At 37.1% G+C, this 25,407-nt stretch overlaps 1 protein-coding gene across 1 annotated transcript; it reads right to left on the bottom strand.

Annotated features, from left to right (window-relative positions):
• Positions 1-323: 323 nt before the first annotated feature.
• Positions 324-23,684, bottom strand: LOC112800811 (uncharacterized). Its single transcript, XM_025843212.3, has 35 exons — positions 23,180-23,684; positions 22,344-23,065; positions 21,578-21,703; positions 21,413-21,498; positions 20,913-21,021; positions 20,396-20,491; positions 19,776-19,838; positions 19,626-19,685; positions 19,398-19,466; positions 18,598-18,679; positions 18,386-18,438; positions 18,209-18,274; positions 16,899-18,131; positions 15,236-16,228; positions 14,796-15,131; positions 14,207-14,462; positions 13,886-14,108; positions 13,408-13,798; positions 11,993-12,142; positions 11,687-11,908; positions 11,363-11,584; positions 10,024-10,671; positions 8,472-8,732; positions 8,045-8,392; positions 7,373-7,785; positions 6,863-7,292; positions 5,306-6,607; positions 4,684-4,944; positions 4,304-4,594; positions 3,741-4,226; positions 2,509-2,940; positions 2,082-2,360; positions 1,399-1,947; positions 876-1,082; positions 324-730 (listed from the first exon to the last, which is right to left on the bottom strand). The coding sequence occupies exons 1-35, from the start codon at positions 23,235-23,237 to the stop codon at positions 611-613; spliced, it is 11,643 nt and encodes a 3,880-aa protein (XP_025698997.1). The 5' UTR covers positions 23,238-23,684; the 3' UTR covers positions 324-610.
• Between the last annotated feature and the right edge of the window lie 1,723 nt (positions 23,685-25,407).

Here is a 25,407-nt window from a genome sequence, read left to right as displayed (position 1 = left end):
TGTTTATTAAAAGTTATTTTTAATTTTATTTATCAAAATATACTACAACTTTTAAAAAATCATCTTTTAAAAATTAGCTTTTACAAACTACTCTTGAAAAATAAAACTTTTACAAACTAAGCTTTTAAAAGGGATTTACTTTTCTCTATCCCACGCTGTACAAAAAATCTTCGAAATTCATCGAAGCTTGCACATAATGATCCATTTGATTGACCGTTTGTTCTAGTTTCGTATACACAAAACACGATAAAATTAGCCGCTACTGTGTCAGCCTCATCTACACTGATCAAAGTGACCCAAGTATAGTTTGAATCAGAATGCAATTAAGGAAATAAAAAATAATTTAATTTAAACAAATTCTACATATAAATTAGTTTTTCATCAGATTTGAAGCCTCTTCTCGATTCTACTCGATCCCATGAGGAATTTACTTTCGGCTCCTACGCCGTATACAATTATAGAAAAGACTTCAGTATCTGTGTCACCCTCATATACACTGATCAAAGTGACCCAAGTTATTTACACCTTGGTTCCCAATGATAAGTTTTATCGCTCGATAAACCTAATAGTCTAATATCGACACGTATTTACAAGAGACTAGTTTTGGATCTTAGAACCAGGGATGCCACGTTGGATCCATCATGCACAAGTTCCTTGGGTTTAAGGCAGCCTCAACCAACTCAGTAACACCCCTCTGCACAGGTTGGGGTGGCTCCATGGCATTTTCCTCCTGCATACGACACAATCAGTAGTGCTCCAGTTTTAAATAGCAGAAAAAATAAAGGAAAGGAACACCAATGACAGAAATTAAGGAGGCAGCTGAATAAAAATATGAACAGAAAGAGCAACATTAAAAAATTTGTTTAGTTGCTCACCTCTTCAGAGTAGTTCTGTGGGGCTATCCCCTTAATCCTTTCTACAACATGCTCCACATTTGTGATAACCTTCTGTTTGAAGTCAACGGGACTCATTGTTCCACCAGCCATGGGGGCCATGGGCATCCCAAGCGGCCTTCTCCAAGACCATGACAATAGCTCATCGCGGAAAAACATTGCAAGATGATGCCACAGATGTTGACTTTGCTGCATCGGGAAAAACACCAAAAAACATATCAATGGGAAGCCTTGGATGGAATAAATAATTAAAAGAAACAATATCGATAAAAATGTTTTAAATTTTTTTTTTGGTTTCCCCAGTATATTTCAACCCAACAGGTCAAAGACTCGGAGATCCATTTAAGGGTTTATTATTGGCCAATGGATTGCTGCATACACACGGTGGGATTCGAACTCCTAACACTTTCTTAAGCGGACTAGTGGGCTAACCGCAAGACGTGGTTAAAAATGTTTTAAGTTGATAGGTGTGTCTGGTGTGCAAGTAATTTTACTTAATTCTTACTTTAGGTGATGCCACGGCCTGTGCTGCTGCACACATTGAAGATACAATAAGACCTTCTACTCCATGGGAGAAAAATGCTTGCATATTCCTTGTTAACCTGAATGGGACTGGCTCATTGAACTCAATCAGTCCATTTACATCATACGCAGGGTGAAAATCAGTTTGAAATATTTTTCCAGTATTCTTTGCGAACAAAATCTTGTTAGGGGATCTTCCACCAATTTGTAGCATATAAGACATGAAACTTGAAAGGGCCAACTGGATGGCGAATTGCTTCTTGAAAGCCCACATATGGTTGCCACTTGGCAGAGTTTTGTACATATACTGTGAAAAGATGTTGTCAGTAACAAGATTTTTTGTTATTTCATTATAGGCTTGCAGGCGTAGATCAACAACAGCTTCTGGTGATATTTGCCCAGATATAGCCTGGTTCAACTGCTCCTTGAAGTAGGTAATTGGATGATCTGCCTCGCGATCATTCCTTGCACAATGATTCTCATAGACCTCAAGGAAAGTACTATACATCAGATCATCTTCAACCATGCGAACCTGCCCATGCATCATTTCAAGGATTAGTGGTAGGTAGAGGTTTCCATCTGCACTCTTGGTAGTCTAATTCCAGTTAAGGCTATATGGGTCCATCCCACAAAACAGAAGAAAAAATTACATAATCATAATCTAACCTGGGACCAAACAGGAATAATTATTGGTGTATTAATGCCTATGTGACGGCGTCTGGATTCCTTGTGCTTCTCAAACATTTGGTTCATCACACGGAAAAGCTGCAATATGCGCTCATCACTTCTGGCATTGGGAGTCAGAGATGTCTGAACGATAAAATGACGCTGGGAACCATCAGAGCCAATTAAAGTCAAACGCCGGAAACTGCTCCCGTGCCTTCTCACAATTGGAATATCTGCTGCAACCCTGTCCAACTTCACAGTATGATCTGGTGCAATCTCCTGAACAATAATAAAGAATTTAGAATCAGCAATAGGAAGCACCAAAATTGCCCGACCTTTAGCAAACAATATATATAAAATAGAAAATTAATATACTAGTAAGAGACAAAAGTTTAGCAGTGTCAAACAAAATCAACTCAAGTGTCACCTGATCAATGAAATACTGCCCAGGTACTTCCACATCAATGACATGGAAGTCCCGCAACACCCTGCTTTCTTCTTCTAACTTCAAAACTGCTGGAAACCTGTCCTCCACATTACTTTGTAGAACATTTTTCCAGTGCTTCAACCGCTCAGTCAGTTGAGAGAGGGTACATGGGAAAGTGGCTGTGCTTTCTGGGTCAAGGTCACGTTCAAAATCCTGTTTATACTCCCTCACAAAATCGACATGCTTATTTACAGCATCTGCAGAAAAGCAAGCCCTACAAACGCCTGAGAGCTCCTTCTTGAGAGATTGAGGAACTTCAGCAGTTGTAGCAGTTGGATATTTGTAGCAGCGATGGAGCAAAGCATTAACTACCGCCAAAAGTCTCTCCTCAGGGAGAGTGACAAACCTTGAGCCAATTTCTGTTAGTAGGATCTGAAAAATGAATAGTTTGTCATATATCATTCAATTAAATTCTAGTATATGAAACACAGTAGATCTGATCCCTAGATGAATTGATGTAAGGCAGACATATAGATATACACATTCTTCAAAGCAAAGAATTAGAAAACATTGCTTCTTGCAAACAAAAGAAGAGATGAGCTACGAGAAGTCGAGAAGTACAAAAAGGTACGAGTTTTGCTACATATCGAAGTCTTTTATTTATTTAACACTGGTGCCATAATACAATGTCTCACACTTATAAATTCTCTAGAGACTATATCTTTGAAAGTTGTGGGACTGGTAAACACCTTCACACCCAGGGATGATCATCTGAAGTGTGAAATTTGATTGCAGGAATGAACATCTACCGGATGCCCAACAACATTGGATCGATTATGCTCTGATACCATCTTAGAAATTAAGTGTGCCTAACCCACCCAAATGCTAACTTTAAAGGTGACGATGTCTCACATTTATAAACTCTCTAGAGACTACATCTTTAAAAGATGTGAGACTTGTACTACCGTCAAACACTTAACATATAAGTTTTATTATATATCTAACTCCTTTTGCCTAGAACAATATGTCTTTCATGTCCAATCACCACTGAATCAAAGGTCCATTTAACAAGCAAAATGTACAACTATTGAAATACTATTATTGCAAGCATGATTTGTTTCTGAGGCACAAGAGCAGCCTAATGCATGCAGACTCATAAGTATAGGGATTAGGGAAGGTGAGGGTGTATGCATTTACTGTGAAGCAACGTAAAAACACTGAATAAATATCACCTCAAGTTCACTAGCCAAATTAGCATGCTTGCTCCTAAGAGCCTCCATTATGTCTTTTGCAGCATCAAAAGCACTGGCAGCAGATGCCACAAAACCTAAAGCACCAGCACGCCTTAACGTATTCTGCCCAGCTTCATTGAGGTTTGCAGAACCTTGCTGCAGTGGTTGGTCATTACCATTATGCATGCTGCTTTCTGCACTTGTAGACCTTTCAGCTTCTTGCCCATGTGAGTTTCCACCATCATGGGATCCAATTCCACCAGCAGATTGAGAGCCTTGGTGAACTTGAACGTCAGATGACAAGGTGGTACCACCCGGACCTTGTACTCTTGTGCTACCATCGGCCAACGCACCTAGAGAGCCTCCACTAGAACCAGATACACTTTGTTGGGCTCTTTGCTGAACCATTGCTAATCTACCCAGTTCAGATTTATTGGCAACATCACGCCGCTCCAATAAATATGTCCGCAGCCAGTAATATAGAGCCTAAAATTGAGAACAGCAAGTTGAGATTATTTTTAAGATATACGAATTTGCAATTAACATATGCAAGTAACAGTTACCTGAGGATACAAGGTTGCAATCTTCAGAAGAACAAGTTTACAATGTGGGGCTTCTGTCCTCTGAAGGGAGAGCAAAAGCTGTGGAATCCAAGAGAGCCAAACCCAATGAGGTACTTGGTCAAAGAACTTATCAAATGACCTTCCAACAGGCTCGTTAGCAGTGTCAAAGCTAAGAAGATAAAGCACGCGAGCCAGATGGCTTCTTGAATTAGACACACCAAATTTTACACCTTGTAAGAAGCAACTAACAGCATATTCCAACCAGATCTCATCATGAGTTTCTCTGTAAGCCTATTTAAAGAAGATGACAGATAAGTAATAAAGCTCAAATTAGGAATAATTGAAATGAACGAGAATCGAAAGTAGATAAGAGTGATTACAATATCACAATAGTTTCCCCAGCTTATCCATCCCTTAGGCAAGTTCTTAAAAAGACTAATGGCGTTTGAATAAGCAAGATTAGCATCTTCAGAGTCATTCAATTTCAACAAGAAATCCCCTTTCAGACGGAAAATTTCTGCCTTGTGCTTTGCTGGAAAATATTCCAGATTAGTGCTGTTGATCAGATTAAGACCACTTGTAAGTTCCCCCTTTGTTTCTAAGTATGCCTTTGCCTGCTCTGTTATCTTAACAAAGGCTTCCTGAAAATACATCAAAAACAGTCATTCAGATAACATCTTATATCAGTTCAACATAATTCAGATTTCACTGTTGTTAACAAAGGACATGTAATCAGCAAACAGAACAGGCAACCTAAAACAGAACACAATTTATCAAAGATTGTCCACATGATTGATGTGTGTTACGTCGTGCTAGAGACTAGGCTTAAGACAGAATGAGGAAAAACCTAGGAGCGGCCATACTAAATTCTCAGAATTTACATAATGTAATAACCACACAAGGAAAGAAAACTATAATAATTCCATGAATAGACACTAATATAAAGGCAAAAGATAAATAAATCTCTTTGAATCTACAAGAAATAAATACTAGGTATCATACCTGCACTTCCATGGTTGAATGACCATATAATTTTTCAAGTATGGTGACACAAACATCAAACAGGCCTTGCTTACGAGCAATGTGAGCAAGCCTATTGACAGTCCATGCTTTGTCACGGTAGCCAAGATGATGAAGTGTCGAATTCGTGGAACCAAAATCTTTGAAAGCTTCTATCACAGAATTATACATTTCATTTCTCCACTGCAGCAAATCATACCAAACAGACATGTTATCCCATTTATTTGGAGTTCTAAGTCTCCAAGTCTCAAGAATGTCCTTCAGATCAGCATAAATATTTCCTTGCACACCAACAACAGAATTTCCTCCAGAGTGTTTATTTCCATTGGAAATGTCCATTATAATCCTAGCTGACTCTTGAACTTCAACTATTTGTTGGAATTGCTGCAGAAGGGGGATTCGGGAATGAACAGACATTTCAGGCAGCTGCCACCATTGTTCCAGTGCAAGATCGACACCCTTACCCACCATGTTCTCCGCATCCCCCACACCATTTGTACTTTTGTCATGAAGTGTAAAGTATGCTTGAATCAAACGAAGTTTAGGTGTTTCTTCCACTTGAGCTTTTGGCATGACATGCTCCTTCATATATGTCCAATCAGGCAATTTCCAGAGACTGTCCAGCAGAATTTCATAGTTCTCAACACTCTTACCAAACTCTGCCAGAGCATCCCATTGACTGAGTTGACTAGCACAGTATAACCATTGCTCTTCCCAAAGACACATCTCAGCCTTTGGCACAGTGTTGTTATATGTTCCTTGAGTTGCCTTCATCATAGCCTGAAAAAAGAGACTTTGAGCTCGCTGCCAGTAACCATGTTGAACAAGGGAAAGCCCAGCCCTGGTTTCTGCAGTCAGTGACCTCTTCTTCCATAGCCCACATCGCATATCATCTTCATTTAGCAATCGATAGAGCTCAGCCAGAGACTCGGAGCATTTGGATTCATTTGGGAACAACATAACATGGCTTTCCAGCAAAGCCAGTGCAATGTGCCATGCATTATAAGTTTTTCCAATATATTTGATGAGCTCGCTTGGCATTCTGGGTTGAGGATGGCTCAACTGAAGCCCTTCTAACAGAGCTTGCACTACATTTGGTCTGCTGGCCTGCTGCCTCTTGTGGTAATCTTTAGACAAAAGAGCAATCATCGGTTTAGCAAGTGCTACCTGTTCATCTTTATGTAATGTAACCCAAACAATTGGAAATACCAAAACCCACAAATGATACGCAACATTAGCATCTGTATGGGCTAGCTCTCTCAGTGGAATTAACAGATCAGCCACCTGGAAAATTTGTTATCAATGTGTAAGCCAAAATGAACACATTTGCTACTATCTGTCACCGAAGTTAGGACCATAGCAAAACAGTAAGGGGACATAGCACTTTGACAATTTGAAAAATGGAGAAACAAAAGACCACCATTTAATAATTATTAATATTAATATACTGAGAAGTCCATCCACTGCCACATAATACAAGTTAACATAATATGCAAAAAAAGTACTTGCATACAAGTCAACGAACCTCAGTTCATTTACCTGGAGTTTGCTCATGCTGTTAAGAAACTGCGCATGCTTATTCACAAGGGCCTCAAACATTAGTGGAGCATCCTCTGTTCCTTCAGAAACATCACTGACCTTGTGCTGCATCCCAGATGATTCCAAAGGAGTGCTTGAAACCAAAAGTGGTTGAACCCTGGCAGAATTTGGAGCTAGTGTTATAGGTTTATCCTCAACCAATATTGCCAAGAGCAGATCAAGGCCTTGTTTGAGCCAAAAGACATCACTTAGAGCTGTCCAGTCCTGAACTTGGATAATGAATTGAAGCCTAGTGAAAAGACTCTTCCCAAGGGATTCATGATAGAGAGAGAAAAATTTCATCCTAATTTCAGGATCCTTAGCTCGTAAACCAAGCATAAACTGCCTTTCGACCTTTTGGAAAACCTCTTGACGCACATGTGTAGGGTATCTGAAAGTCAATATAAATATAAGTAATTACAGAATGGAACCCAATGCATAGGAAAGAATAATCAAAGATGCATTACTTACTTATTTATATCTGCACAAATCCCATAAAGAAGTTCAAGATATTTCCGGTCCCATTCTTCCAGAGCAACTGGAGAGAAGTTCTGCTTATCAACTTGTGAAAGCTTCTGCAGAAAAGCAATTATCTCCTTGAGATTCAGAAAGGCACTTGACATCATTGAAGTTCCTTGTTTGCAGAAGTCTTCTTCAATCCACCCTTTAATCACATCAAGTATGCAAAGGAGTACACTAGCATCAATACCCTTCTCTGAGAGCAAAGCATTTAATATTTGAGACACAGATCGCTTGCACTCAGGAACAACCATCACCCTTTCAGTGATTAGTTTTAAGATTGACTTAAGATTTGAAATAACGGCTCCTACATCAGCTCCTTGACGAGAGGATGTGACCGCAGAATCTGGATCTGTTCTCTGGCCCTAATTATGTTGGACAAAATTCTTATTTAAAAGAAACCTTCAAGTTTTATTTAAAGCGTGTCTAATGCAGAAAATAAGAACTGGCACATATAAAAGATAAAAACAATATGAACAAAACAAATACTTCCAATCACCACTGATTCCTTTGTTTTCAATTTCATTTTCACATTGATTGAAATTGTATATTTTGCCTAAGATTGGAAAGAAATCATGAAACAAGAGAATTTACTAACACAATAAAGAGAATAAACCAACGTACCTGTCTCAAATGAGAACCTGCTGTTGACCCCATATCACGCTGCAGCCGCTGAAGAATACGAACTAGAAATGAAGGATCAATAAAGTTTCTTTGTACCTCTGTCAAAGTTTTTAGGACAAGCAACAGGAAACTAATTGAACTAGCATTATTATCATCACTAGATGTTTGAGGAGCTGTAACAGTGGTGACATGTTTCTGTATCAAATCATCAAGCTTCTGGTACAACAACTTAACATCAGCAGGCGTTGTGGCTGCTTCCTGAGGAAACGCAATGAAGATCATCTTCAACAGGGAGCAAAAAGACTTGCCGGCATCTAAAAGTTTGTGCTTGAAACATGGTTCAAGAATCTGGAGGAACGACAATTTCATTACTATATCCAGCAAACTATTTCGTAAATCGGTAATAAATAAATAAAATTTGACCTACTTGAGAAATCTGGTTAATGTTGTTTCTTATGAACAAGTGAGGCTGTTTCTCCAAAACTTTGTTCATGACATCCAAACCCTGTGCCAGTGCCGTGGAAGGGTCCTTTGCCTGGGATGGCTGAATACTGCTTAGCAACTTTTCCAAATAATTGAATTTTACATTTGCATTTGGCCACACTTCTAATGCCTGTGACAAAAGCTCCAAAGCTTGTTTGTACATTGCACTTGCTTCTTTGTCCTTAGGCTCAATGACCAAGGCAACCTAAAAAGTCAGATTCAGAATCATCATAAACTCAGAAGAAAGTGGATTGAAAAGTGACACTTCAATATAGGATTGTTTAACTGTTCAATAACTAACTTTTGGCTCAAAACTTTAAGAACAGGTCTAAATCTCTTTTGTCTCAGGTTATCCTTTGAACAATTAATGTATTATAATGGCAGGAAGAGCCACATAAACCATGTAATAAGACAAATTAGAAGAAAGAAACCAGTGAATACAAGTATTGGATATAGTCTTAGGCTTAGTTTGGTAAAGCTTTTTCAAGAGGTGCTTGTGCTTTTAAAAAGCACAAGCACCTCATTTTGCATTTGGTAAATCAAAAAGTCCAAGTGCTTGTGCTTGCAGCTTTTAAAAGTTAGGGGTGCTTTTGAAAGCACCTAAGCGAGAGCTTTTCAAAGTTAGCTTGTACTTATCAAATTTTATTTATTTTCCCGCACATATTTTCCGCTATTATATTGCAATTGAAATTCTCATATATTTCTAACTTTTCATCCTAGCCTTCATAAATTCTAACACAATCTTCATATATTTTTTATTTTTCAACCTAATCTTCACAAATTTCAACACAAATACATCTCTATCACATATTAGGTATGAACTTCTATCTATTTATATTATTTTTTTGTGCGTTGTTTTTGTATTTTTTCATTAGATCTATGATGTTTGTTTGTTTTTTATCTGTTCTTTGAAATGTGAAGAGGTTGATTTGGTTTATGAAACCAATCATAAAATTTTCCTTGCATGAACATAGTCAAAATTATAATAACATGTATATACATATGTAAATATAGATATATAATAATAAGAGTAGTTTATTTAAAATATGTGTCTCATTTTTTGTTATCTGTTAAGGTGAGCCAATATATATATAGGTGGGTAATGGACGTACCCAATACTAACATTGGACTACATACAAATTTTATTATTGACTAATGATAACTCTATTTATGAAATTTTTTATTTTAAAATATTTTATAAAATTTTAAAGAATTTGAAAAAAGAAATTATTCTTCGTTATAAACATGTTTATTATAATTTTTTTAAGTTTTAAAAGCTGTTTTACCAAACACAATTGTGGTGCTTGTACTTATTAAAAGTCATTTTTAATTTGATTTTACCAAATGCAAGTGCTGTAGCTTTTAAAAAGCTATCTTTTAAAAGACAACTTTCATAAGCTACTTTCAAAAAGTAAAACTTTACCAAACCAAGCCTTAATCTGGCAGCACCAACACCAGGCAAAACATTAAAAAGAATATTAGAAAGTAAGCCTCACTCTGATAAGAAAGTTTATAATCATTTCCTCCATAGCAGCATTTGGTTTAAATTCTTCGTCAGGTTGACTGGCAGATCCTGGGGTTTCAATGTTGGGAATTGATGATGGACCACCAGGTGACATCACACCAAGGGATGGCAGACCAGGTTCTGCTTTTATTCGTTTAGATGTTTCTTCAGAAAATGTGGAACCATCAACAGATCGCTTAGAATCAGATATACTAGGATTGAAGACATCATTGACTTGGTGGGAAGGATCATTTTCAGTAACAATTTTCATCTCATTTTGTCGTCGCTTTTCCCAATTAACAACCAATCCTGCAAGCTCAATAGCGAGTCGTCTGTTTTCTGCTGTGGTATTATACGGCAATCCCAAGCGACTTAAAGAATTCACCATCTGAGGAACAAACTGTGCTCTGCAGGCGTAGAACAGATCTGAATGGCGGACAATGAGTTGGAATATGTGGATGAGATTCGGAATTGAATGGCCTTCCTCAACAAGAATCTTCTTAGTGTATCTTATCCATATGGGCATCCGAGACTCACCAAGGGGCAAACGTCGAGGTAGTGCAGGCATCAGTATGTCAAGAGCCTGCTTTACCAGCATTTTATTTTCTGGTTGGCATGTCCTAAGAAGAGCTACAAAAACCTGTAATCACAAAATAGTGTTAGTGCTAGTGCATCCTCACGAATACTTGATCAATATGCTCTTAATACACAGAATAAAGTCGGTCTTTTATAAAATTTTCAGATGAAGCAATAGAACTCTTTCCAGCTATGCTTGATGAGAAATTTGTTCAGCATGCATAAATATAGTTTTAACTTGAAAGCTCATGATTCATCAAAATCCGCTGGCCTCTTGTGAGTAGCACTAAGTGATTTCTATTTGGTTTTATGCCATTCAGAAAACTAACCCCAGCCAAACACACTCTTGATGAAAACAACGATTAAACTATAAACATAATAGATGTCACAATTGTCAAGAAAGTAATAAAATTGCCTTCATAAATAAATACAGAAACTGGTATAAATTGATTAGCCAAAGTGGATTTGCCAGTGCATCCAAACACTGTCCCCCCTATAATCCAAAATAATATTTTGAATCATGAGGCCAGCTCTGGCTTCTAACAGCTTCTTAGGAATATATTTCATCTATCCCTCAGAGTACAATTTCACATTAGTCATTGAAATTTAAATATAGGAAATTAACCCAAGTGGTTTGAAGGAACTGTCTTTCCATAAGAAGTATAAAGGTTAAGGTTTCTTTATGTATAAGGAACTGTCATCTACATACTAGCAAGCCCGGTTATCTTCATGTATAAAGGTTAAGGTTTCTTTACCTGAAGTATTATTTTTTCTGGGGCTTGATATGCTTCCAAGAAGTGGCAAACATTCACAAATGCCCACTGTTTGCTTGCTGTATCTTCACGCTTAAGATGATTCCATCCAAACTTTATCAGTTCCTTCCTATGATGCACAAGATCATTTTGAAGATACTTAAGAAGCAAAGTCGCAAGCTGTAGTAGTTCTATTCTTAAAGGCTCATCATACTCAGCAGAAACCTACAGAAGATGGACATTATGCAATGAGAGTAAATGAGTGACGCTCTGAATCATCAAGGCATGAAAGAAGGCTTAATAAGAAACTAGCATAGTATATTGTACCTCTTCTGGAGGATCAAGAAGTTTATCAACAATTGTTTTTATAATAGCTGGATCAACAACCTCCCAACTTTGGCCATTTTGAAAGGCATGTGCAAGCATGGGAAGGATAAGCATTTGCATAACAATCACCAAATGATCAAGACTAAGTTGTTTTGATTGGAAAAGGTTCAGAAAATGCAACAGAAGAGCCTTCTTCATACTCGGCGTATAGCCTTCTGCAACCTAAAGGATATCAAGATAGTCAGTACGAGTCAAATTTAACAATGAATTGTGATCAGACAGAAGGAAAAAAATCAGATGAAATACCTCAATAATGTAAAACTCCTTCAGGAATGTGTAGTCGATACGACTATGAAATAAGAATATGGTAAGTATATCAAAGAGAACATTCACTTCATTCTTGTCATGTCTCAAATAGTTCAGGAAACATTTCACAAGCCATTTACTTTCTTTAACCTGGGATCACAAAAACAACTCGATCAGTCAACCATGTCAAACCACTTAAATCAACAATTGAGCATGGGAGTTGAAACTGTCTAAGATCTACCTTTACAATATCAAATTTGAAATGAGAAAACATGGAAAGGGCTGTAGATAATTATTGTTGTAACAAGTGCAAACCAAAAACATTATCCAGACACATCCATTTTCTAATGACACAATTATCAAATGACACATTTACTTTGATGAAGTTGTCATTGCCATGGTGGAATTATCTAATACAGCATAAAGAAGATTTTAGATATAATATAGCATTGGATTGTTTATTAGGAAGAATGACCTTATTGTCCAATTTTAATTAATAGTATTACAGGAATATTGTATAATGGTATCATAAGATGAATGCACGAAATAATTAAAGGTTAAAAGAGAAGTGGGGGGATATGACATAAATGTGAAGATTCACCATGGGCAAATGTGATTGCATTCATGCCAAATCAAAAGATCCCACTAAAAACATATCCTCTTGCATCCAAAAATATTCCTTACAAAGTCCTAACGGAAGATAACATGTAAAAGAAACCAACAAAATAAGTGCAAACGACTTGAACAAGGTTGTAAATGCAAAATCTAGAAAATAAGTCTACTGTAATTTAAAGATGCACCTAGTTCATATTTAAAGATGCACATATGTGCCTGGTCAGCAAAAAAAAAAAAAAAAGAATCACGCACGCACGCGCAAGCACATATTTTAAAATGCTTGAAATTGACATTGAAAGCTGACTAGAGCTAGTGGCATGCAAAACATGAGTTGTAAACGCTACAAAAGTGGGGAATATAAGAGACCATTTTCTCTTCCAAAATGTGATACCCCTCAATACATCATAATAATGGATCAATGATGAAAAGGGATATTATTGCAAGCAGGGCATCAAATACAAGTTTAAGAATTTTTACAAAATTTCAAGTTCAGAATCAAATAGCACAGACATGACCAATATTTCCAACAAAGATTTCAATAACAGCAAGACTCTGACATTTGAGTGTCCAGATCCCATGCCTTCCATCATTCTACAGTCTTTTGTAGTTTTGTTAAGATGCAAAAGAATGGAATCAAAACCAAAAACAGCAATCAAAATTATAGAAACATCTTAATATGATGCAACAAACCCAACTCATCAATGCCATGCAGCGACAGGATGGAAAAAAACTTGCTATAAGTAATTCCTTCTGTTAATAATCATGAAACAAAAGTACCTAAATTGAGATTACTGACTTACTTGCACTAGGTTCAGCTCTTGTTCATTTTGCAGTCGGGATATCCTTGCAGGTGACTTCCAAACAAGTACTAATGTATCAAACACAATCCGATTACTTTGTAACCAACCAGGGATTAATTTGACCAGGGTTTTTATAAGTGCTAGTCCCTGGAAATAAGCATTAGAAGTTTCACTCGGAACAGGAGCAGGCGGATTAGAAGCATCAGTCGAAGGAGCAGCAAGGCTATCTTCAGCTAATAAACCAGCATGCGTACTTGTGGATCCAGGAGCCATTGCCACATCAGACTTGGGCAGATATTCAGAGAACGCACTTGAAAGAATCTTTTGTGGTGATTTTGCAAGTTCATCTCTCAAAGGCTGACCAGCTTCTGATCGAATAATATACATAAAACTGAATTTGTAGAGAAAAGCATGAAACAGAAAAATGTCAGCATCCAACCTGATAGACTTATAATTGAAATTAAGCACACAAGCTTACCGCCTGAAATATTTTGGTTCACTTAATCTAGAAAGAAAATAATCAACTGCAAGCGGTGCATATCGATTTAAGAACTTCGTAAGTGGAAGTCGATATGGACTGTTGATTTCACTGTACACCTGTCCCGGGGGAAGAGCTCCTTCCAAGTCAATAGTCAAGGTTACGAGTTCATCAAGGAATTTTGAAGCAGCAGCAGGAAGCAAGTGAAAAAGCTCAATTATAGCTGCACAGATACACAATGTCATCAGTGCACATATGAGTTAAGGAAATTGTATCAGAGACAGATACATTAAATAGGTTGTTAAACCATAGATGTTATACCTGCAGCAATTTTTGGTTCTTCACCAGCCTTCCATGACTTCTGACTCTGTGCCAGCTTTTCAGGCTCCAGCCACCTCTTTAGATGCTCCAAAAGCTTACCACCCAGCGTGACATTAAACCAATTGGACAACAGCTCAAGGAGGCGAGCTAGCCCTTGCAGAAGTGGCATGCTGAGATTTTTTGTGTGCGCTAAATTGACCAATATAGGCCTAAGGCTACTTTGTAAAAGTTCTTTGGGCATCCTCTGATTAATAACCTAATTGACATGGTGACAAAATCAAATAAATATATTTTTTTATAAAATCACCATCCTTCGAAAAGAATAAATGTACACAGCTAAACACATATCCATTGATTTTCTGCAGTACCATCAAACAGGACCATAAATTTAAAAATAAGTAAGAAGATATTTTTATGAAATGGACCACATAATCAGAAAAAATTGATCTCGTACATAACAGATTAACAGGACTTAAGCATTCAAATATCAAAATTTTCAAATACGAGCAGCCACATTTTTTGGATTAGCACTATCCGTGAATGCTTTCTGGTCAAGCCAGTGATGAAGAAACAATACATCATAAAGTACCTGTCGTAGGCCCTCCTTTGCAACAGCAACAATTTCAGGTGTCCGACAAGTCAGAGACTTGAAAAACATTGAAATAATCTTCGCACGCAATTCAGAGTGATTTGGAGTCTTAAAATCAGCCCATGCCATTGTTGTACACAGCAGCTCAATGCAAGCTGTCCGGAGCTTGGTCAATGATGTAACGACCTTAGGGTTGATAAACTTAGCAACCCAAGCATTGTCATCAGATTCAGCTATTTGCAATGCATCTTGCAGGAAGTTAACTAGCTCTGGAGTCAACTTGAGAAGAGGAGGTCTCAAAGCCAAACAAAAATTCAAAGCTGTAACTGTTCCAACCTAAACAAAAAGAATATACTCAAGTCAACTAATAAATGGATAAATGCTCAAAGATAGATCAAGAGCAAATAAGTAGCCATCTGGAAATAAAGAATTCAGGGAACCTGCTGATCAACAGTCTTTAGCTTGAGGGGACGCATTATAAGAGGCTGGAGCAAAGGCTGGTATAATGGCTCGAGTAATTCAGACACCTCACTACCGGTCCTGCTAGCTAAGAGTGCCAAGCATGATTGTACATTCTTTCTCACTATGACAGATGCATTATGGTTAAACAACTCTTGAGCAAGAAAATCTACTACTCCTTGAAAACTTTGCCTACGTGCCTCACTATTTGCTTCATCAGCATTATTCACCACTCGAAGAACTTGTGTGAGCACTTGACTTGTCTCTTCCTGCTCTTTAGTAGCATATATGGGAAGTTTTTTGAGGACATATATTAGACCACGGACAATTCTTACCTGAAAAATGCAGAGTGTCTCAACAGTGACCTTCCCTACCAAAGCACCCAGTCCCATGACACCACCCATTTGTGCTTGCCATGTAAGTCCATAGCAACAATGCAGAAGACGGGGCAAAAGTTGCTCAAATACTGGAACACGAACACTTGGGGGCGGAGAATACACAGGATTCATTGATGGGCTAGAGACAATCATAGGTGTACCAGGCCCTCTAGACATTATAAAATCAGTATGTTTTGAACGAGCTAGGAATACAAGAGTTTCTGCAAACACATTTAAAGCAGAGAGAGCAGCTTTGGCATGGAGCCTGTTTTCATCTGCTAGTACATCAACTAAAGCATCCAAGAATATTAGAGGGTCCAGCTCCTTCAGATTTGAACAACCATTAGGTTTTGGCCTAGAACCAACATGAACATTATTTGAGAGTAACGAACCACCCAGAGCAGCCGCTGACAGATTACCGGATGAAGAATCAATATGAAATATCACTGCAAAATGGCGACATATATTGACAACAAAATCATCTGCAGGATCTGTTAGATCTGGTTCACCATTGGCAGCCATGACAGTCATTAAAAGAATCTTGAAAACTGACTTCTCAGCCATAAGTTGAGTCTTTGTCTTTACCCCTAAATCAGCCTGAAATCAGGTGTTAAACATTATTGTACTGACAACAATAAGGTTGCATTTGGAACGGAGACAAAGACTGAGACTGAGACTAAATTAAGTCTCTGTATTATGTTTGGTGTAAAGTGTACAGTACTGAGTTATATCTTATTATCCTATTTGGTTCAAGATAAATATGGAGATGCAACAAGAATATTTACTAAAATACCCTTTGTTATTAAAGAAAATGTTGTTAAAGTCAGTCCCCGTCCCTATAAATTTCAGTCCCTTGTGTCCCACTTTTTGGAGGTACTAAAGGGACTGAAATTTCATGTCTGTCTCTAGCTACCAAACACAATTCTGAGTCCCCCAGTCCCAGTCCCAGTTCCAATATCTGAAAATAAACACTACCTAACATACTGAAGCATAAACCCATCCCACATATGAAAGACATGAACTAAAAAGTAAAACATCAGGGAGGATAGTAGAGACTGGATGAAGAATAAAGTATCCAGTATTATCAAGTTAAGGAAGCATTAAGGTCAAACAAAAAAAGAAATGTGTATAGTTCAATTATATTGTTGAGTGTTCACAAAGAAGTGATCCATAAAACATGGGAAACAGGAAGTTATCCATTTACATGCATGAGCTAGAACGAATGCTTTGTAGGGTATGATAAATATCACAACAATATCAAACCAACCTTTACATCTGTTGACTCAGACCTCCGTATTGATTGATCAACTGTAGAAACCAACAATGCAGACAACTGCTTGGATGTAACTCCCTCATCAGCAATAGTTCCAGGCAAATTGAGCTGAGAGGATAAACAAACACGAAGAAATTTTAGAGCCTGCTTCCGGAAGAAAGCATCCATACCACAATTCCTATTCATTACAGCTTCCACAGCAAGATTTATGCAACGATCAAGTGGCACCAAGAATGGTGTTGCAGGCTCAAACGTCAGAATTAGACGGACCCCATGCTCAGGGTTCTCTTTACACTCAAGTGCCAGCGGCTCTTTGAGGAAGCGTCTGTTTCGGCCACCTAACTTGCCAAGAAGTTGCAATGCTTTTGCACCCCAGGGATAGGGAGCTGGCCTTAGGTGAGACCACAAGGCCAGAATGATTTCGGACATGAAATTAGCCATACTAGGCTCAAGAAAGTCAGGATTTAAACTATCAACCCAAAATTCAAGTGTTCGCAATCCAAGACCCACTAGTTCATCGCTTCCCTTGAGACATAATACCAGTGGCTTCATCAGACGAGGAAGATATGGTAACTGAGAACTCAACCGGGCAGGTAAGGTCATGCAGAGCTCCAATAAAAGATCTCTCATATCTTCCCCAGTTGGCCCTTCCAGCATAGCCAACAACATATTAAGGCAAGGCTGCAACATGGGGATCAGGTCCCGAAGCAAGAGTTCGAATTTGCACCCTGAAAGTGCCCTGAACATTGTACGAAGCAACTGAATGTAACCAAGAGGCCTTTCAACCTCAGTTGCATTTTTCATGCAAACATCCATTATAACAGGCACATGAGGCTGCAAAATCCGTTCAAAATCAGCAGGTGCTTTTGAAACAGCACCAAATATAAACCTAAAGAGATGTAAAACCAGTTTGGCTGCAGGTGAATCTGGGTGCTTCAACACATCAAGTTTACTGCTCACAAGGAAATTAACAAGCACATCAGCAAATGGACGGTACACTTTTACAGCTGCCAGAAGCGTTGAGAATATATGGACAAGTTGAGTGTTCGATATCATGCACTCAAAAAGCTCAGGCATACAGAGCGAGAACATATCCATAAGGTCTCGAGGTTCCATGATGGCTAAAATCTGAGAGAACAGATGAAGCATTTCCCTCTCCTCGTCCTTCTCCTTGAAAAGTGCTAAGCAATGTACACCACTTTTTAGAACACCAGAGGCTTTATAGACCTGCACAACACTAAGGTCAAGTACACCCCTTCAAATTAGGACAAAAACATTAGAGCTAATCAGCATATCTGCAGTACCTCATCTTCTCTCATGCCCCTTGATGCTTGGGGTGGTGATAAATTAGGTGCTGGTGGGACAAGCACCTGCAGTTTTCCATAAATATGCAAATATTTTTAACAATAAAAAATATTACACAGAAGGATATAGAGAAGGCCAATCCATAAATGGAAATTACTATGACTATGATTCATTACCTGAGATCTCGGGGAATGTGCATGAGTAATGCTCCATATAATGGTCTTCATTCCTGAAGAAATAAAAAGCCTTTAAAATTTAATTGTATATAACAAAGGGTATACTAAACAATCTTAAAATTAGAAAAGGACGAGGGGCAATAAAACTATCCAGCATTATGCTCAATGTTATACCGGAGAGGTGAAGAAGAAGGGTTAAGGAAATAAATTACCCATCACTAATGTCTTAATGAGATGTTTGCAATCATTGACTTCCTTTGAATGCTCTACAGGGACCTGCAAATTCAAGACTGCCTGAAAAGAACACAGACCGCAAACAGAGTCAAGCCAAACAAAACTCCCATAACGGCAAAGATGGAAGTACTCAAAGTTTTATAACATTTTCTTACAAGTGAAAAATGCTTTTACTGTGCTAGTCAATAAAGTCCAGGGAACATTACTATTTGTTGTAATTGGTAAACATCAATTAGAACTATGCAACCAAGTTGTCAAAAAACAATTAAACTATATTAAGGACAGGTAAAACAACATTGGGAAACACTAAAGATTAAGTTACTAAAACGTTTTTGGTCCTATAATAACCACATGAAAACACAGTAGCTTTAACAAATCAATTTGGATGCATGTATTATGAAAGCACAGTAGCTTTAAATCCTTCCCTTTACTTCATAGAACAAGAATATAGTGTAAAGTGAGTGGATGCAAGAAGCGGTTAAGATATACTAAAACATCAGAGCTAAGAACATATAGGACCAGCAATTTCTCACATGATTTTTTTTTTTTGAGATAAAAAAAATTTCTCATCTCAATTGCTTGTTAGGAGGGAAATAATCACTAGCATACAAAACTTTGGCACTCTTTCTGTTTCATTTCTCTATGACTGAGTTATGTTTCTTTGTTCTTTCTTCCAAAATAGTGTAGTGTGAAGTTAAGAGAATAATGTTAGTCTGACACAAATTCAAATGTGAAGATATTACAAGCAGACAAATTCTCAAAGAAAATTCATCTCGACCTGTACAGGAAGTTCAAGCTTTGATCTCAGGGTAGTGCGATCCTTCCCTTCCTCGCCTTCCTCCAGAAGCTAAAAAATAAAATAAAATAAAAGCCAATCACCCAACACTGTTCCAGCCACTGAAATGTAAGTACTTGCACACACACATACACGTGTTATGCTCTGACAAAATGACAGACCCATCTCCAAAAAGTTTACCATCAACACATTACTAAAAGTATAAATAACCTGGGGTATTGTACGTTTGAAAGTACTGAATTTCCCAACAAAAGCATCCAGAATGCGACCCTACAAGATAAAACAATGCATGTCAATCCCAACTAGGGGAAAAATTACAAAATCAATTTGTCAAAATCTAGCAGAAATCATGTCACAGACCAGTAGGACCCTTGCTTCATCCGTAGACTGTTGATCAACCCCCTTCTCAAAAATTGGTTCCACCTAGATCATATGGATAGAGCAAAAATTGAGAACCATTTGGGAATTTAATCAGCAAACAGACCAATTATCTACTATTTCTATCAGGAAAGAAAAGCAATTTTTTATTTAGGTTTTTATTTTATTTTTTATTTTTATTTTTTTGGGGGGGGGGGGGGGGGGTTCTGCTGACCAAGACAGTTGAGATAACAAAAGGAAACAAAATGTACTCCAAAAAGAAAACCTTAAAAACAGATGTCACAAAGAATAGAGAAAAAAAATAAGAAATTGTACAACTAGAACCTTTGATCCCATGAGAAAGGACTAATCCAACCAAAGTCAACAAACAAAGCACCACATAAAATCCACATAAATAATTTTGTCCAACTACCCAAAGCTAATGAAACAAGAGTATTTTACATTTATAACAGCACCAATGAACGTCTCAACCAAGTTATATCTTATTTCTTTCCTACAAAAAAGCTTGATGTTAATAATCAACATGGGAAGGTTGGATAGGTTGGAGAATCAAAACACAGAATGAACCACCTATATTCTAGAGAAGAGTTTAAGATAAGCACCAGATTCAACATCAAGCGCGCACATGTGGTGTGGATACTCAATGATAATGAAGCATCATGCATATTACTTGAGAATAAGTAAATAATTCGCGACAACTGCAGCAATGCATAATTCAGATTAGTAAAGAGAACATATAATGAAAATTTCATCATCAGTGAAGGATATTTGCAACAACATAATATCAAAACTGTCACACGAGTCAAAAAAAAGCTTCCAACTGAATTAAAGATTATAAAACCAATAAGATAAATTTGCAGGAAAATGTAAAGAAAATATATAAATTGAGGTCAAAGATAATAATGCTTTATGTTACTTTTAGAATCCTCGTCACCAACGCCTTTGTGCTGCATTCTTTTTTCACACCGAAAATTAAAGGTGAAGAGCATTTCTAAATTTATATATCAGACTATCAGTATAACTTTCGTGTTTTGGTTTCATACTTAGTATTATTATGAAGAATATATCATTTTAGATAAGTTCAATCTGAGATATGATGAGATAAAAGAAAAAGCATACCTGTGATAAGGAGAGATCCTGCCGAACATGATGCACAATCTCTGCCAGAAGACTATAAGCCAACGGCCTCAATGTCTCAAAGCATGCTCTCCCAGTGCCAACCAAAACCCTAAAGAGTTTGAATAACCATAAGAAAACATTCTAACCCGGAGGACACAAATCTTGAAGCATAAATAAACTACACAAAACATACATTACTACACAACTTGCCCTAGTTATAAGTTATGACCCCAAACAAACTTGCCAGATGAGTTCCCATACGAAGATAGTTCATGGAGCTTAACTGTTCATTAGTTCTTTCCTAACAAACATATGTCATGATCGTGATAGATAAATTTATTACTATTGAGGAATAATAAGCAATATGTGGTATACACATTAAGAAACTGCACACATCTAGTGATCATCTGTACTTCATGAAATATTACTCACAAGAATCCCACTTTTGGAATTATCTACAGATATCTCCAGCTCAATACATGAATAGATACTAATGTTACCTTTCTTCCAGTAGAGTGTCAATCAAAGGAAATAAACCCCTCCTGAAATCAGTTCCGAGGACATGTTTCAGGGATATTAACAACTCCTGCATCCAACAATTTTGGGTTTAGAACAAAGAAAGAGAAACTCAATAGAAGAAAGGCAAAACAACCCAAGAAAATTACCTTTCTAATAGATACTGAATCAGAACATGTTACAAGCAAACTCACAATGCTTTTACATATGTTTTCTTCATGCGGCCTTATATAATCGGCATAGCTTTTTAACAGATAAGTTAAAAAAGAAACTGTCTGCAATAACAAGAAATGAAACTATTAATCATGGTAAGTGGGATAACAGTTAGAAGAATAATTAAGGAAATGAATAGAACTTCAATATAAACGTGGTCTTGACATTATTTACCCAATATGTTCTATGATACAAGTGGAAATCTAAATTTCCTTGTTACTATAACTATGTGTGCTAAAAGTATGAGATGCTGGCAATTCAAAATACTAAGGTATTGAGACTGGGATTGGAACTGGGACTCAGTATTGTGTTTGGTGGCCAGAGAGACTGGAACTAAAATTTCAGTTCTGGAATATAAAATTGCAGTCCCTTCACTACCTCCAAAAATAAAGGACACGAGAATTTCTGGGAACGGGAACTAAAATTTTAATAATACAAAGATTTAATTTAGTCTCTGTCTGTCTTTTAATCTTGTCTCCGAGTCTCAATCTCCAAGTCTCTTTTACAAACGCTGCCTAATAGTTGCCATGATTTAAAACTGTGACGCAAACTCTCCTATATATCTCACTAACCATGGCCAGATGCATTGTGAGAAATTTCAATTAATGAAATATTACAATTTTCCATCTAATGAAAAAACACCTCATTTAAACTCTTGTCCAGTATTTAGCCAACCTTAAGATTTTCACAACAAGCACTTACCTTAACTTGTGCACCCTTGAGTTCAATGAAATGAGTTTTCAAATGGGGAGGAACCCTATCAGGGCCCTGAACTGATATAGCAGTAACCATCAACGGCAATAACTGAGGGATGTTAGCTTGAACAAGACGGCTATACAATTGAAACAGAAACATCACAACCAGCGGACTCTCCGTTACTATCTTGAAGGAACGAGTACTCGGATTAAGCTGCGAACCAGTGGCAGTGGCACTGGAACCGCCTATGCCCTGATCTGAAAGTGAAGTCTCCATGGGCTTGACCTCTTCCCCAGTCATTGCCATGTTGTCAAAGAAATGACTAACAGTTAATTTAAAATTCTGGTATATCTTACAAACGAAGTCAAGAAATGGTTGCACTTCATGTTCAAGAGTTGGTCTAAAGTTCCTCAAAAGGTCAAAGATTATACGGATACAAATCAATCCATTTTCTTCATTATCGGTGGTAAGCACTTGCATAGCAACCTTCAAGAGGTCCTGTACAAACGGTCGTAGAACTTCGCTGTGTGGCAGTCTATTCAATATCTCAACCACAATGTTTCTAAGCTTGTGCTCGGGATTGTCAACAAATTGCGGCTTAGTAACTTGCAGAAGTATCGCAGAAAACGCCCTGAAGTAACACTTGAGAAAATTCAAGTACTCAGCGGTATGAGCAATCTCAAGACTATCCCTAACCTCCATCACCATATTCAACCTTGTCTGAATCGCTATTTTCGCCCCCAAAATAAAAAATAAACAAAAAAAAAGACTTTAGCGATTTCTATAGGCAATTAAACAGTAATAAAAACGAAATAAGAGAGATGAGAAATAGATAAACATACGGAGGTCAGGCTCGACGAGGTGACGGGAATGTTGCTCGAAATTCTGAACGGGACTCATTTTGGAGGGTTTAGGCGTGAAACAACAAATGAGAAGGGGCTAAAACCCTAGGCTAATAGGTTGACTGAAGAATTCGGATTCAGGTTAGTCTATGGTGTGATTCTAGGGTTCAAAGGGAATTTGCGCAAGTGGCAGTGACAGAGCACCATGCACTATGAAGTTGAGCTGAGAGCAACGGAGATTGTGATTCTCGTTCTCGCTAGAAGAAGAAGAAGAAGAAGAACAATGATGTGTGTGGGGTTAGAATGTATAAATGGAAATTAGGGCTTAAGAGAAAAACGCAGAGATTAAAATAGGGGCTGTGTTTGATTTTCCCTCCTCTTTTGCGTTCTTGTTATCGTTCTCGAGTGTTCAAGGGGGAAAAGTGGGTAACTCCACTCGGCACCACCGAGATTTGCACAATTCATGTCATTTTTGTATTAAGCAGCAAAAAAGAATGAATATGACAATTATATGAATCATCGTCCAAATTATATACGAGAAATACAAATTTTGTTATCTTTATAAAATATATATATCTGATTTATAAGCTTTAGATTTTGAGGAGAAAAAAATAATTTGGATAATTTTTTATTCTAGTCTGTTATTTTCTTTTCGTTCTTATAAGATATTGTTATAAAATTTAATGTTAATGGATTGTTCATGTAAAATAATTTTATATATATATTTAATTATGTAATGTCATATTAACAAAAAAAAAAATTTTTTATATTAACTGTGTAAATAATCATCTAAAAAAATAGATATAATTATATAATTATGTAAAATATTTATGTTGTTTATATATCAAAATTAAACTTAATACTTGTTATAATATTATTGATTATTTAAAATTTAATATTAAAATTTGTTATGTATTATCTTTTTAATTTATAAAATCACAAATCTAGTCTAATCTAATCTAAATTATTTTAAATTAAATTGAATTGAATTGAATTTTTAAAAATAACATTCAATCTATTGCATTATAAATAAAATTAATATTAAGATCAAATAAATTTTTAACTCAAAATTAATTTAAACTCACCGCAGTGAACAAATATCTCTAAGTATAAGTATTCATCCGCGTGCGAGTCTGTGGAGTGTTAACTCGCTACTTGACTTTCTTTTTTTTTTCTAAGTAAAAAGTTCAACACAATAAAGTGGAACAACCAGATACAAGTAAACTAAAAATAAGAAGAACCTAAATAACACGAGTACTTTCCCATGTCATCTCCGACATGACCATCAACAACAAAAGGGATTCACTTCTTTCTATCTGTACACACTGGTCGAAGTCAAGTTGATGATCTCTTCAACATTTTTGCTTATGTTCTGGAAAATCCTCCTGTTCCTTTCCAGCCAAATGTTTCAAATGATCGCACAGAAGCATCTCAAACGTTATTCACGATCTTCCTTGTTCCTCGGTTCTTCTGTCAAACTTAGAAAGTGCTAATTCACTGTACCCGGATATGCCCATTGTCGGCCAAAACCTGAAATCCAAGCCTTCCATACTTGCCAAGCAAACGCAAAGTCTAGAAACAAGTAGTGCACCTATTCCACCTCTTTATTACAAAGGACACATATAATATCTCTCTAACCGATAATTCCAAACCGGCTCAGCCTTTCCTTTGTATTCACCCTACCTATCAGGACAAACCAGACAAACAACTCCACTCTTGGTGGAACTAAACCTTTCCAAACAGACCGAGTGAAACTGTAACTGGTTACTTCCTCTGGAATCATTTCTCCTGCAACACCTGCACAAAAGAGTTAGTTGAAAAAATTCCTCGCCTATCATATTTCCACACCACTCTATCCTCTCTGCTATTTACTAATTTCATAGGTCTCAAAGTCTCATGTAGCTGACTTAGAAGTTCCAATTCCCATTGAAAAAGCTCCCGTCTCCATTGGAAGTTCCAAATTCACTCTAACTCATTCCAAAACCCGAAATCCCCTATAACAGATCCACACTGATTTGAAATAGAAAAAAGTCTCGGAAATCAATCCTTCATAGAGCCGCCCTATATCCATACATCCTCCCAAAACCGAGTTTTACGCCCATCACCAACTTCCATGGACAAGCCTGTAATCATCTTATTCCTTATATGCTGATTTGGAGTTTGTAACTAGCATATATCCTTCCAGGAGCCCCTCTAGTAGGCAACACTTGAGTTGACAATAGCTCATT

This window comes from Arachis hypogaea, chromosome 5 (genome assembly GCF_003086295.3).
Source record: "Arachis hypogaea cultivar Tifrunner chromosome 5, arahy.Tifrunner.gnm2.J5K5, whole genome shotgun sequence".
Taxonomy (NCBI): domain Eukaryota; kingdom Viridiplantae; phylum Streptophyta; class Magnoliopsida; order Fabales; family Fabaceae; genus Arachis; species Arachis hypogaea.
The sequence above is the reverse complement of the archived record's forward strand: the minus strand, read 5'-3'. Positions and strand labels throughout refer to the sequence as shown.

What these genes read in the sequence shown, in the direction of transcription:
- LOC112800811 (XM_025843212.3), bottom strand. Translation starts at nt 23,237, where the DNA reads ATGAGTCCCGTTCAGAATTTCGAGCAACATTCCCGTCACCTCGTCGAG. An exon ending in TTATAAACTTTCTTATCAGA is followed by an intron (nt 8,733 to 10,023) that starts GTGAGGCTTACT and finishes CTGACTTTTTAG; the next exon opens with GTTGCCTTGGTCATTGAGCC. An exon ending in TTGCAACCTTGTATCCTCAG is followed by an intron (nt 4,227 to 4,303) that starts GTAACTGTTACT and finishes TCTCAATTTTAG; the next exon opens with GCTCTATATTACTGGCTGCG.